Source organism: Bombus affinis, chromosome 11 (genome assembly GCF_024516045.1).
Source record: "Bombus affinis isolate iyBomAffi1 chromosome 11, iyBomAffi1.2, whole genome shotgun sequence".
NCBI lineage: Eukaryota > Metazoa > Arthropoda > Insecta > Hymenoptera > Apidae > Bombus > Bombus affinis.
This window is the reverse complement of record NC_066354.1, coordinates 11,252,748-11,265,856: the sequence shown is the minus strand read 5'-3', so window position 1 is coordinate 11,265,856 and position 13,109 is coordinate 11,252,748. Positions and strand designations below refer to the sequence as shown.

General features: G+C 33.2%; 5 protein-coding genes across 13 annotated transcripts in view; 2 read left to right on the top strand and 3 right to left on the bottom strand.

Annotated features, from left to right (window-relative positions):
- The window catches only part of LOC126922226 (dynein regulatory complex subunit 7), an 84,142-nt gene extending 80,015 nt beyond the window's left edge, over positions 1-4,127 (top strand). Inside the window, exons 2-10 of one of the 2 annotated variants that reach the window (XM_050734632.1) lie at positions 1,002-1,364; positions 1,454-1,871; positions 1,953-2,210; positions 2,324-2,444; positions 2,538-2,604; positions 2,708-2,920; positions 3,010-3,222; positions 3,296-3,520; positions 3,611-4,127. In XM_050734632.1, coding sequence (XP_050590589.1) covers positions 1,002-1,364; positions 1,454-1,871; positions 1,953-2,210; positions 2,324-2,444; positions 2,538-2,604; positions 2,708-2,920; positions 3,010-3,222; positions 3,296-3,520; positions 3,611-3,796 — 2,064 coding nt within the window. In that variant the 3' untranslated portion in view covers positions 3,797-4,127. Of the gene's footprint in view, positions 1-1,001; positions 1,365-1,453; positions 1,872-1,952; positions 2,211-2,287; positions 2,445-2,537; positions 2,605-2,707; positions 2,921-3,009; positions 3,223-3,295; positions 3,521-3,610 lie in introns of both variants that reach the window. The other variant, XM_050734631.1, reaches the window with a different exon arrangement.
- LOC126922243 (FERM domain-containing protein 8) lies at positions 3,542-5,820 on the bottom strand. 2 transcript variants are annotated; one of them, XM_050734680.1, is made up of 7 exons: positions 5,436-5,820; positions 4,919-5,359; positions 4,384-4,838; positions 4,155-4,313; positions 3,928-4,087; positions 3,820-3,862; positions 3,542-3,722 (listed from the first exon to the last, which is right to left on the bottom strand). In XM_050734680.1, the coding sequence occupies exons 1-6, from the start codon at positions 5,524-5,526 to the stop codon at positions 3,822-3,824; spliced, it is 1,347 nt and encodes a 448-aa protein (XP_050590637.1). In that variant the 5' UTR covers positions 5,527-5,820; the 3' UTR covers positions 3,542-3,722; positions 3,820-3,821. The 2 variants fall into 2 exon arrangements, with proteins under 2 accessions (XP_050590637.1, XP_050590638.1); XM_050734681.1 differs by lacking the exons at positions 3,542-3,722; positions 3,820-3,862 and having other exon boundaries at positions 3,964-4,108.
- A 118-nt stretch (positions 5,821-5,938) lies between these two features.
- Positions 5,939-8,612, bottom strand: LOC126922249 (eukaryotic initiation factor 4A-III). Of its 4 annotated transcripts, XM_050734690.1 has the most exons (7): positions 8,463-8,611; positions 8,099-8,251; positions 7,718-7,949; positions 7,259-7,594; positions 6,954-7,176; positions 6,596-6,850; positions 5,939-6,521 (listed from the first exon to the last, which is right to left on the bottom strand). In XM_050734690.1, the coding sequence occupies exons 3-7, from the start codon at positions 7,860-7,862 to the stop codon at positions 6,269-6,271; spliced, it is 1,212 nt and encodes a 403-aa protein (XP_050590647.1). In that variant the 5' UTR covers positions 7,863-7,949; positions 8,099-8,251; positions 8,463-8,611; the 3' UTR covers positions 5,939-6,268. The 4 variants fall into 4 exon arrangements, with proteins under 4 accessions (XP_050590647.1, XP_050590648.1, XP_050590650.1 ...); XM_050734691.1 differs by lacking the exon at positions 8,099-8,251 and having other exon boundaries at positions 8,463-8,612; XM_050734693.1 differs by lacking the exon at positions 8,099-8,251 and having other exon boundaries at positions 7,718-7,908.
- A 342-nt stretch (positions 8,613-8,954) lies between these two features.
- On the top strand, positions 8,955-11,618 carry LOC126922281 (MAD2L1-binding protein). Its single transcript, XM_050734765.1, has 3 exons — positions 8,955-9,491; positions 9,570-10,893; positions 10,977-11,618. Exons 2-3 carry the CDS (start codon positions 10,508-10,510, stop codon positions 11,341-11,343), a joined length of 753 nt encoding a protein of 250 aa, XP_050590722.1. The 5' UTR covers positions 8,955-9,491; positions 9,570-10,507; the 3' UTR covers positions 11,344-11,618.
- Positions 11,604-13,055, bottom strand: LOC126922274 (uncharacterized). Of its 4 annotated transcripts, none has more exons than XM_050734749.1 (5): positions 12,660-13,055; positions 12,336-12,583; positions 12,096-12,269; positions 11,948-12,038; positions 11,604-11,851 (listed from the first exon to the last, which is right to left on the bottom strand). In XM_050734749.1, exons 1-5 carry the CDS (start codon positions 12,801-12,803, stop codon positions 11,729-11,731), a joined length of 780 nt encoding a protein of 259 aa, XP_050590706.1. In that variant the 5' UTR covers positions 12,804-13,055; the 3' UTR covers positions 11,604-11,728. The 4 variants fall into 4 exon arrangements, 3 of the variants coding, with proteins under 3 accessions (XP_050590706.1, XP_050590705.1, XP_050590708.1); XR_007712694.1 differs by having other exon boundaries at positions 11,820-11,851; positions 12,101-12,269; XM_050734748.1 differs by having other exon boundaries at positions 11,604-12,038.
- Between the last annotated feature and the right edge of the window lie 54 nt (positions 13,056-13,109).

The window sequence follows — 13,109 nt, the reverse complement described above, 5'->3', positions numbered from 1 at the left end:
AGGGGTCGCGCGGAATGATGGTGACGCGCGGGGGCTGGCGAGGGACGGAGGGGGTGGACAACGCCAATGGGCGAGGAAGCGGGACCGAGGGCGTTCGAGGGATGGCGGTGGAGAGGCAGGGTGGACAGGGTGAGGTTAGGTTGGGTGGACAGAGGGGGCGGAAGTGGGTGAAGGGATCGAGGGATAGCCGCACCACCCACTGACCATCTCTGCCCTACTCTAGCCCAGGCTACGCGTTTACAAAAAAAGACTGCCTTCTCTGCCGTTCCAAGACACGAGAGGGCGAGGCGACCCTTCGACTTCAATTTCGAAGTACAGTTGAACCTCCCTTACAAATTTCGTACAAATCATGGTATTTCCAGCAATCGTGACGTCTTGACAATTTTTTAATTTATCGTATACGGCGAATTGTAACGAGTACCACGTTCGCAAATCGATCTAATCGTATTTTGCAAAAAGGTTTTTTATTCCATAACTTGATTAGCCTTTTCTTTTAATTACTCTGCCTCTCTCCCTCTCGCTCTTTCTCACCCCCTCCCACCCTTCTGCCCTCCGGTCTCTCCCGCCCACTCCCTCTGTGATACACAGTCACTTCCGTTATACGGTACAGTATACATTTTACGCGTAGATCATAATACAGTCGCCGTAGGTCAGGGACCGAGAATACGCACGAGTTGCCACGTGCTCGACGTCGTATTTGAATGTGTACACTTCTCGTGTGGACGATTAGTGGCTATGTGTAGGATGTATTTACTCTTTAGTATTGTTATTATTATTACTTCTGCGTTTTCACGTGAAACCTACGGCAAGCGGTTACGCAATCTAGCGACAGTCGATATAGTAGATTCCTTTGACATGTTGTCTTATTGAGTGTCGATACATGAGTCGCTATGTTACCTCATTATGAGAACGTTGATATAAAGCAACAAGTGTTCCTGCTTATTGAATTACAAATTTTCCCGCTTATGATATCGCATTTATAATATTATTTCTGTTTACAGCCAAAACAGCTGCGTTCACCAACGTGGGTGCAGAAGCTTCGGAAGGGCAATTGCTTTGAATGCGCGACATTTCTTACTAGCTTGCTACTAGGTCAAGGATATAATGCGTTCGTAGTAAGTGGTTACGCATCCAGAGAACAAACGCTATGCGATTTGACAAGAAGGTCGTGCCCCTATATACTGCAACCGGAAAAACATACTAAACGAAAGCCGGAAGAGCAGCAACCTAAGATTACCAAATATGAACTTAAGCTACCTATAGACTATAAAAGTCAATTTTTATCAGAATTAGGAGAAGAAAAGGCGAGGAAGTTAGAAGAGAAATTAATTTTCGACGAAAAAGAACAACAAAAATTGATCGAAGTAATTAAAATTGATTTCATTTTCTTGGAGGGGAATTCTTACAACTTTCTTTATGGTTCTTGTCTGAAGCGAATTATGTTCGGATTTAGGAATTAGAACAGCTTCCACCAGATGAGCATCGGGGACATAGAATACATGCTTGGGTAGCGATATTGCCAGAGTTAGGCGGAGTAAGGGACCAGGAGATTCCTTACCCACTTTTTATCGAGTCTACCACGGGGGTATCCTTCGAAGCCACTGACGATGACACAGCTCAGTTATACTTGGGCGTAGAAAGCATATGGAACGATAAGAATTATTGGGTAAATATGCAGTCATCCGTAAAATCGTGCGTAAACATAGTGTGGGATTTAATGAAAGTGGAACTGTGGGAACATTTGCTCCCCGGAGAACCGTGGACAATGCATGGAGTAGGAGAAGAGATCGATGATGAGTCTGATGTGCAACCAGAGAAACACTTGGATATGCCATTCTCATATGTAGATCCAATAAAAATTAGCGAAGCAGGTATATAAAAGATATTAAGTTTCCCAATATAAACGTAAATTATCGGGTATGTTAAATGCATCGTCAGTTTTTGTTTTGTAGAATTTGAAAAACGGTTCCCGAATGGTACAAAAACGATACTTTATAAGAAAACAAAAGTTGAACTCTTTGCTCCGTATCTTCAACCGGATGGCATGGTACAAAGAATTACGATATATAATGATTACGATTACACGACTCCTATAGAAATATATGAAAATTATGCAAATAGATCTGACAATCTCGTTGAATCACGGAGAAATATAAATGACGATACAGTTATAGATTATTATAGAAGAGGCCGAGCAGATCAATGTAAAGGTTGTTTATTAACATCGTTACTTCTCACACTATTCGATATACATATTTAAATCTTTTTATGAAAAATATAATTACAGAACATCGATATTTTGTTGATGCTTCCAATGAGATAGATAGCGAGCGAATTTTAGATTTTTATCACGTTCCACGTTTCGATGGTCTATCTAAATTCGAAATGAACCCAAACTACCTAACGCAACACTTTGTCGATCGCGATGACTTCCTGTATTACCGGTAAGCAGTAACTTGTGATTACATAATTAAAATGTAAATTATTAAAAGCACTACATAATATTAAAACCAGAGTTTCGATCGACTTGAGAACAGGCACGTGAAATTCTCACAAGATAGGAAGACCTCTGCTCTACAAGATATTCATTACCGACATATATTGGTAAGATAGAAATTGCTAATCTATATCATTTTTAAAACACATCGCGCAAAAATAGTTTTAAATAGCAGTTTAGGTAATTTGAATTACCTGATTGAATTTACAGAATATTGTCGAGAAATTTAATAGAGACGAACGAATAAAAGCGAGCAGAAACATAGCGATTCGTGAATTTGCCATTAGTGAGAATGAAATACGTCTTACGTATCATTATCATTCAGGGCAATTTACCAGAGCTATGCGAACATATATAAAGCCACCGTTAGCAGAAAGGGGAGAACGATTGATTCTCGATCCATCAATGATGCATGGATATACTGTGAGCCTTTATCAACTTTGTTAAAAGATTTTCCAAGGAACAATACTAAAAGACAATTCTAAAAGGCAATTTTATTATTTTATTTGCAGCCTCTAGATGAATCTGAAAAATCCCTAAATTTATTATACGAGCTAGAGACACAACTGTATGAAGAGGACGTATCTATATCTCAAGTTAGAGCGGCGGAAAAGGAATTATGTGCTTTTCTCGAAACAAGGGACAAGGAATACTTGATGCCAACGCTATTAATATCTGTATATGATAAATTGAGAGAATCAAAATCCTTGATAGAAACATTAGTGGTAAAAATAATAACAATAGATTTTTATTAACTAGATAATTAATGCACGTTGATGATTAATCTATTAAATATAGAGAACCAAGAGTGAGAAAGATATCACGGAGGATGTAAATTACCTGAAACCGTATTTAGCTCGTTTAGGAAATCCACCGGAACTATCAAAGATTGACGCACAGTTCATACAATATACATGTCTTAATGATTACAAACAGTTACTTATGCGCAGAGCGAATAAGATTTTACGTGAGTTTGACGAATGCTCGCAGGAGTTAATGAAAACGCAAGCATTGATAACACAGGTCAATAAATAGTCATGAAGCTATGTTGTTTAATATATTTATTTGATATAAAATTCAATATAGAAAAGCAGGGTTTTTTTCTTTTTACAGGAAGGAGATTTAACCCGTGAAGAAGAAGAAGAAATATTAGAAAAAATTAACGAATTAAACTTTTACTTACAAACGTTAGAAACCAGATTAGATCGCCATAGAGATTTAGTTCCTATAAGATACAAAATGTTGCTGCATCATTTACAACAAAATCCGCATCTTACGGTACTTAAAGGTGATAATTAGAATTATCCTATGTGAAACCGTACCTTCATTGAAATGACCAAGAACCCATTTGTCCAATACATCGGCCTAAAATAATTATATATCATAAAAATATCCTTAAATTTTTAACGAAAACGTTGTTTATTACCTACCTTCGTCGTCAAAAGTTGCCAATGTGAATTTACTAAGTTTATTGGTAAAACTTCCGATATTGGAACCTACCGCATGATCTGTATTCCCAATATCACCGTTAGTTCCATGACGACGATGTTCTTCGGCAAAGCCAGAAATTAATGTGTCCATCATTATTGCCTAATAATAAAATAAATTCAACTAGTTTTTAACAATTAAATTTAGCTTCATTAAAAGCAACTCGTACTTGTCTCGAGAATACTTGTAGAATTTTATAAACTCGTGTCCCATTCTCCCGTACAGGAAACTGTAGAAATAAACATGGCAGACAATCCAGATTACTTTCATCAGAAGGTTTCGCCATTTCCCAGCTCAACTCTGAATACCTTAGACCCAATAATAAACTCTGTAGAAAAGTTATTTTTAACATGTTACTCGAACGATAATTAATTATTCTATGATGCTTGATTCCTTACGCATTGAATGTCATCCACGATATATACACCCGATGAATTAATAGCAATGAGTACATGCATATCACGATTTGTAATCCATGATGCAAGCCCTCTCACAGGACGTTCGATTTGCCCTTGAAAAAAAGCCGCGCCATAACATGGCAAGCTCCAACAAAACTCTAAGTACTTTCTGACAAGTTTCCTCGAATTCGTATTAGTTCCTGTGTGATTTGGTATTCGTTTGTACTGTTCAAGTAGCCGAGCCTCCGGTGCCCCTTTTCCTCCTACTAATCCTAATCCCACACCGAGACCTAATAACAGACTAGGAGAAGTGTAATGATGAGGCAAGAATCGACCACGATGCCTTCTGAAAAATGCCAATGTATGACTTTGGGGATTATATGGGCCAAGTTCAATTCGTGCTTGCAAAGCTCCCAAACTTGCATATCGCGCCTGTCCCTCGCATGGATAACGTCCTGAAACATAAATATAAACATAAACATTATACACAGTGCAAGCTTCTATAGAAATATAAAATAGTTAAATAATTGATTACCTTGCAATACGTTGTTTCTGGCTTCTGCATATAATAGCTCTAATACTTTAGCTTCCTTTATTTGCTCCTCGTCTGACCGAGAAAGGAATACATTTCGTCTAAGACACAGCAAAGGTTCTTCGTCTGTTTCCTCCCTCTGAGAACTATATTTTTTTACTAAGCGATTCCATTTTGCAGCCAACTCTAAAGGCTTATGATTCGAATGCAATTGGACTTCTAGTCTTGAAGAGCAAAGCCACAAAGCAAAGACTGTTTGGCTAGTGAATAAAGGAGTTCTTGTTAATCCTAGTTCTCCTTCAGATTGGATCATTGCAAGAATTTGATGTGCAGTGGAACTATGTTCAACATCCATTGATAGAAAAATTCCAGTCATTAAATATACAGCTATTCTTACAGTAGACCTTCCAACATTTAAATATTGAGATTGATTCACTATCATTGCTAAACAAAACAAGATGGTAATAGGAAAATACTATTGCATAGAATCAAATGTTTATACGAAAATGTTATTACTTACAAGTTGAAGTATGTCCATCAGGTTTGTAATCATTTTGGTAGCGACGAATAGGTTGTCCTCGCCTAATTGTGCAATCTTCTTGAGTTTCCATGTTTTTCAATTTCCAAATAATTATGTAAAATTATATCTTATATTTTCTATTCTCATTTCTGAATGTTAACACTGAATATATATTTATTCTTCTACATACTCCTATGCCATTTCTCCAGGAGGATGATTATCGAGTGAGTTTTAAGGGAATAAATTGCTGATATAGATGAAGTTGATATTTAAAGGATAGATTAATAATAAGCGACTTTTTTCTCTCAACAGAGGAAACAAAACTATACAATAAATTTCAATTAATTCTTACAAGTCAACCATAATACTGCTCTGCTGCCATCTAAACTAGAGAACCAGTTATTGATTATTTCTCCTTGTTTGGAATAAACTGTCTTGATATGTTATACGTAATTTATTTATAAATTGAGAAAAAGGGAAAAATAAAAGTAATTAGACCAAAATGTACTTCTTCCCTATATTTTATATTATCTATCACAATAAAGGTACAAACTAACATTTACACAATTATATATTTGTATTATAAATTTATTATGTACTATAAAATTATTTCTAGATACATTTTTTCACAGTATGTTTAGAAATGAAATACATAAGTGCGATAATTGAAGCTTCTTTTAAGCTTTACAAATCTTAGTTTTGTAGACGTGTAGTGTGATTTCGAATGACTGTGTTTCCAAACAAATGCTTTGAAAATATAATTTACAGATCTATTCGTAAGTAAAAATAATTCTTTCCTGTTAAATTCTTAAAATAAGTCCTGAACATTAAAATTATATTAAGTCTGCTACATTCATAGGCATCTCATCAATTTGTGTTGAATAATATTGTTCAATATCTCGAAGAATCCTTATGTCGTCGGTTTTTACGAAATTGATGGAAACACCTTTTCTTCCGAAACGTCCCGATCTTCCTATTCTATGAATATATAACTCACGATTGTTGGGCAAATCATAATTGATCACAAGAGATACCTGCTGGACATCTATTCCTCGTGCCCACACATCAGTAGTAATTAAAACACGACTAGAAAATAACAAAATAACAATAATATAATAAGTTCAATTTACAATGTTACTGTTTATAATAAAATAACATACCTTTGACCAGATCGAAATTCTTTCATTATGTTATCTCTTTCCTTCTGTGGCATATCACCATGCATGGAACAAACTGTGAAATTAGCCTCCCTCATCTTTTCAGTTAACCAATCTACTTTACGTTTAGTATTACAAAAGATTACTGCTTGTGTTATTGTCAGTGTATCATATAAATCACATAATGTGTCAAATTTCCATTCTTCTCTTTCAACAGCGACAAAAAACTGTTTTATCCCCTCCAGTGTCAGTTCATCACTGCGAATAATAATAATAATAAACTGAATAATATTGAATAATAATAATAAGTTAGTTTCAATAAAACAAACAATTTTCTTCAATTCAGAAAGATTGAGCTTACCGTTTTACAAGAATACGAATAGGATCTGTCATAAATTTACTGGTCATTTCAAGAATTTCATGTGGCAATGTTGCAGATACCAACACAACTTGTGTTGCAGGTGGCAAATATCTATATACATCATAAATCTGTTCCTTGAAACCCTTATTTAACATTTCATCAGATTCATCAAGAACTAACATTTTTATTGCTCTAGTTCTAAGAACTCTCCTTTTTATCATATCTAAATATTATAAGAAAGATAACAAATTTGTATTAATATATTATAACAAACCTTGCATAATTATATCATATAATCAAATTACCAAATACTCTGCCAGGTGTTCCTGATACAACATGCTGTCCATAATCTAATTTTCTAATATCTTCTCCAAGATTTGTACCACCTATACAAGCATGACATTGAACATTCATAAAATCCCCTAAAGCCAGAATAACTTTCTGTATCTGAGTTGCTAATTCTCTTGTAGGTGATAACACCAATACTTGTGTTTCTCTAACTTGTGTGTCCAATGATTGTAGTATAGCAATTGAAAATGTTGCCGTTTTTCCTGTACCAGACTGGGCTTGTGCAATCACATCTCGTCCTTTCATTATTGGTTTAATAGACCGCTGTTGAATCGCGGACGGCTTTTCGAAACCTATAATTAAAATTAAACAGTTTTACAATCAGTAATACGAAGTTCTATTAGATACTGAACTGATAGTATAAAGTAAATAAGGTTATGTTTAAGTACGATAAAAAAATAAAACTTTTATAGTACCGTAAGCGTAGATTCCACGTAATAACTCATCTCTAAGTCCCATATTATCGAACGTTGGAATAACCTCCACATCTTCGCTTGTTTCAAACTCAACGTTTGATAGATCTTCGGTTTGTGCGACGCGACGTGATTTTACTTCCGCCATTTTCGTAATTTGTGAAGTTCGAGTACAAGTGACTTGAATACAGCAACTTAAACCAACAGCAAGCAAGCCAAACTTTCTTATAAATCACTAAAAATATGATATTATTTACTTTTTAACATGCAACAATAATTATATAATAAGTAATAATGTGTAATAATTAAAAGTTCAATAGAGATAAACTGTTCTTAACGAAATATCAATCTTCGATCACAGTCGAGTAATAATACTGATATTACCAAGTGAAGGTGGCACGCTGCTAACATATACAGAAACTTATAAAATTGGAGATCAACACCTCTCCTTTCGAGGTCTTTTGAGCGACTGTTTCCTCCTTATATGCTCAACATTAAAAATAATGACACCTAAGGCTTAGATTCCGAGCCTATGTCCTAATAGGATAGTAGAAAGTAACTGGATATTGTGCAGTGACAATTACTAGGTAGTAACTAAAATGATTCATAAGCACAACATAACAGAAATTTATAACAATATCGTGTTTAATCTTATTTTGATCAGGGAAGTCTCACTAATGTGTCAACGAAATTTTTATTAACAAAAAATCAAAAATAAAGTTTCATTGTTGCATTAGCATTGCCTTACCTGTTCGAAGGAGATATATATCTTGAAAAAGAAGTCGCTACCGTGCCACATTACTCGCGTTACTGTTTCAATTGTTAATCGTAACAAATTTATAAATTGATAACTAACAAACAGGAACAACAGTGTGGCGATTGGCCGATGCTTGCATGGACTAGAGATACGGAAAAGTGAGTCTCTGTGAGGTTTCCGAAAAATTGTTCACGAAACAATCCTGTGCTAATCCGAGATAAATGGGCCTTCGAGGCACTTCGTACATACATATGTAAATATAAGTAACGATATTTGTATGGAGTCGATTTTTCCAGTAGCTGGGGCAGTTTAGCTTGTCAGTGGAAACGATTCCATATAAATATATCATATAAATACATTGAAACAAATGCCCTTGGCTTAGTTTGTCAGTGGATATCGAGCTTTTAAGCTGAAACACGATTCTAAACAACTTTTTCTTCTATATGTATGATATGTATGATATGTATATATAACTGTTCGTAGTAATAAAAGTTCGTTTATTAAGGGTCGACCATTATTCATTTCCTTGCTAACAAAATATCATAAAGTCATAAAGTCCCCAAGGATCTTCTGAAATCTGAATGCTCGGTACTGGATCTAACGATTCTCGGTACTTTATATTGTTGAATCTTGTCCTAGCAGGATTTAACCCAGCTAAAAGGGAGAGCCTCTCCTCCGTAGTGGGGATGACGAGTATGCAATAAAGACTCCTTTTAATTGTCAAATAGCTTTTTCCAAAAACCAATAAACATATGTGGATAAAATTTTGCCCATTTTTTAAGAATGTCAAAAACTATATTTTCACAAAGTTTCAACTTCGCATTCTCAATTTTATATGAATAATTAACAATTGAAAATAGCTCGATTTTGGACGATTTTTATTTATTTACGGTTTAACGAATTAACCAATCTTAACGTGTGACGTCCCATTTGATAGAGAACAAGCAAAACACCAAACAAAATAAAATGTCATACATATGTTTACTATTCCAACTCCTCGACCAAAGCATGTCGGCTAAAGTGAGTTTTTACGATTCAGTAATGTTTATCAATTTGAGAAGCATCATGAGAGATAAGAAATTTGATATTTGTTTACAGCGTTCAGAGTAACTTAATAAATGATAGCTAGCGACTTTGGCTTGATTCCTTAAGAACTGACGAATTTATAGTAAACGACTTCATATACAAGGTTGTTGAATTTGCCTTAATAAATGCCATATAATGTATTAAGGAAAGAGATATGTGGTTCCATGCGACGATGAAAAAATATTCATTATACTCTAATTGACGTGTCGTGTGCAAAGGATTAATATTAAACCTGAATGGTATGTGGAAAATATATTAAAATTATTGCATTATTCCTCTGATCCATTATTATCCATTATTAAGTTTGAAGGAGAATATTCTCTTTTCTTTTCTAAAAAGAATATAGTAAACAACTAATTTCTCTTTCTTAGGCAGCTTACAATTAGTTTAATTATTGCGCGATTTTGCTATTTTCATACTTGTCTATTTCGAATATGAAAGTAGATACAAACTTTTTCGTAGAACCGTACAATTAAATAGGTTTTGTAGCGTGGAGCTCAATGGGTTTTTGTCTATGCTAACAATCAACTAAACAGGGCAGACCCTAATTTTATAGGATCTTGTCTATGCTAGCTTGTGCCACCTTCAGCACTTGGCCGTATGGTGCAGCACTAGTCCGAAAATAACTAGAACCATTCCTCTCTGGTTATATTAGAGATACAACTTACTGATATAATTTAAAGTTTAGGTTTACCATTGGTAGTGATAAATGCTGCTTGGATCAGAATATTTTATAACCGCGAATAATATGTTTAAACGACAATTTTTACAAGTTATTACTTTTATTGTTATGTAGATTTTCTTAACATGAAAACAATGTGTTCATAACTGTATAAGGATATATTTTTACAATTTATTGTATAAATTAGTATTGCCGAGCTGGTACGAGTCAATGAATTAGGTTTTACCTCGATCGTGTTTAAAGCATTATCAGAAAAACAAAAGTTAAAATGAATATTAACGTAATGTTGGATGAACATTTGACAAGTCATAGTTGTGTGAAACTCGTAATTGAACTCCTGAAATATATTTTATATCAGAAACAGCAAATACCCTTTCCATACGATTCACTATCTAAGTTACAAATGAAATCAACGGACAGAAATTCGTCTGCTATAAAAACATTATTGAATTCTTTGAGAAGCATCTCAGAACAGTTAAATTCGCAGTTTGATCTAAAAGGCTGCAAAATCAAAGAAATTGCTATACTTGTTGGTGCTACAATAATATCACCAAGATTACACATCCGAATTGAATTTCCATCTGATATTCTTAATAGCCAAGAACACTTGGAATGTAAACATGCATCTAGGAAGCCACTGTTAAGTTTAATGAGGTAACGAGTAATACAAATTTTTGCATATAGTACTTATCCCATCATTTTTTATAAAATGAAATGTTATAAAACAAAATTTTTAGGTCATTGTTGGAATGTCCAGCATTCCAAGATGCATTGACTTTACCATTGCATCCTACAAACACCTTTGTGCTAATACAAAAGAGTGATAGTAATTCAGTGTCAGAATTCTTTTTACCTAAACCGCTATATGTACCCTGCAAACAGAACTCAAATTATTTTGTAATTAAACTGCAACACAAGGATCAAGTAAAAATGGACTGTAATTGCATAAATGTAGTGAAAGTTTACAACGAAGTGTCTGAGTCTAATACTAACATAGACAAAGACATTGAATTTTTAAATAATTCTAATGTTAGTATCACACATGTTCCCTATCAATGGTATCAATCTAAAGAAGTGATTAAAGGGTTTAAGTTTATAAGATGACCATAGTTTTAAGATCTAATTTTAAGATAACCAATTACTAAAATTATAGCAAATTTTTAATAAATATTGAGCACTAGATTAATTTCTAAGACATTGAAAAAATGGATTCTATTAAATATGTTAATTATGATATTTAGAATATACAGATAACTGCAAGTATTATATAGGTTATTTTCTAGAAATCTTTTATAACAAACTGTTAATTGTGTAGAATATATATTGATTTATACATTGAAGATATATTGATTATAAATAAAATGTTGTATAACCATTAATTACATATTTTTTACTGTTTTACTGCTTTACATAGTATAAATTTACAGAAAAATGTAAAGTTTGCCCAGAGAATAAACGTTTTTTTTATATGTATAATAAACATTGAGAGTTATTCTTCCTTTAATTCATAGATTTTAATCCTTAAAATTCTAAAGTCATTGATCATAATTATTCTGAAAATTAATATTACCAGCCCTCCTATCCAACTGCACATCATTACAACTGAAGGGACCTTAAGGATATTACATATTTCAATATTTCTTGTACTATAAAACATAGGTGAAAAAAGTGTAAAAAAAGGATAAGATATGTTTGCATGGAATATTACCTGAAGATATAAGATTATATTACACATATAATCAAGATTATGTGTGTAAAAGTTATATATATTCATGTATATCCTTATGATTTCACAATCACTGTAAATAAGCAATTTGTAAGAATTATAAATCTGAAATAAAATTTAAATTTGATACCTTACATCCACAATTATTTGGCACATATCATATATTTCAGAAGAGATATTTTTTATATTTTTGCTTAATGTTTTATATCCTTGTTGTAAATTATAATGTGTATATATGGATATAATTGTAAATACAAGATTAAAGTATATTGCAGGAAATACAATTCTCCATGGACCTGGATATCTGTATATATAAATCTAATCATATATAGAAGAGTGCTTGTTTGGTAAAAAAAAATAATTAACTTGCATTGTTACATCATATCCTCCTTTTCCACACATAAGGAATAGAGTAAACCATACGATTCCAAATATGCAAGATGAGAAGCTTGTTATTAAATACACAACACATATATTTTCATACCGATAATCAATATAAATATACTTCCACCAGTCTGAATTAATTTTACATACACCATGAATATCATCTAATTTTATATCTTCTTTCAACAGAATAGCTTTTGCCCACAATGGGCAGTTACCTCCGAAAATTTGTTCCTTTATATTTCATGTAATATAATATTTTAATTTATTTTTCTCTACAAATACTGATAAAAATTATTATTAATTATACCCATAATGTGTAGAATAAAACGCTAGACGCATATCCGCTAATCGCGCACAGTAAATACAAAAACATTTGTAAATATTTCCATAAACAAGAAATTTCAACCGAATCACGTTCAACAAGTTCTTGATATTCTTCTAAAAGTTTCATCGAGACTTTCTTTATAAAATGAAAAAATACAGATTATTAAATTTGCAATTGTATTCTTTACCATACCGGTGATTAATATGATTACGCGCTAAACTTCATCCATATCAAAAAATGCGTACTTGATTGGTCAATCAGGGACAAACAAAATTCAAATGCCAACGAAATAAACAAATTTCAAGAAGTCGGAAAGATCATTTTACGGTGCAGTATAGATTGTCACCATATATAGATAATTGGAGTCAAACGAGAATACACAGTGTGGTTCTACTCTGAATAGTTTGAATCGATCGATGTGTTTTTAATGTT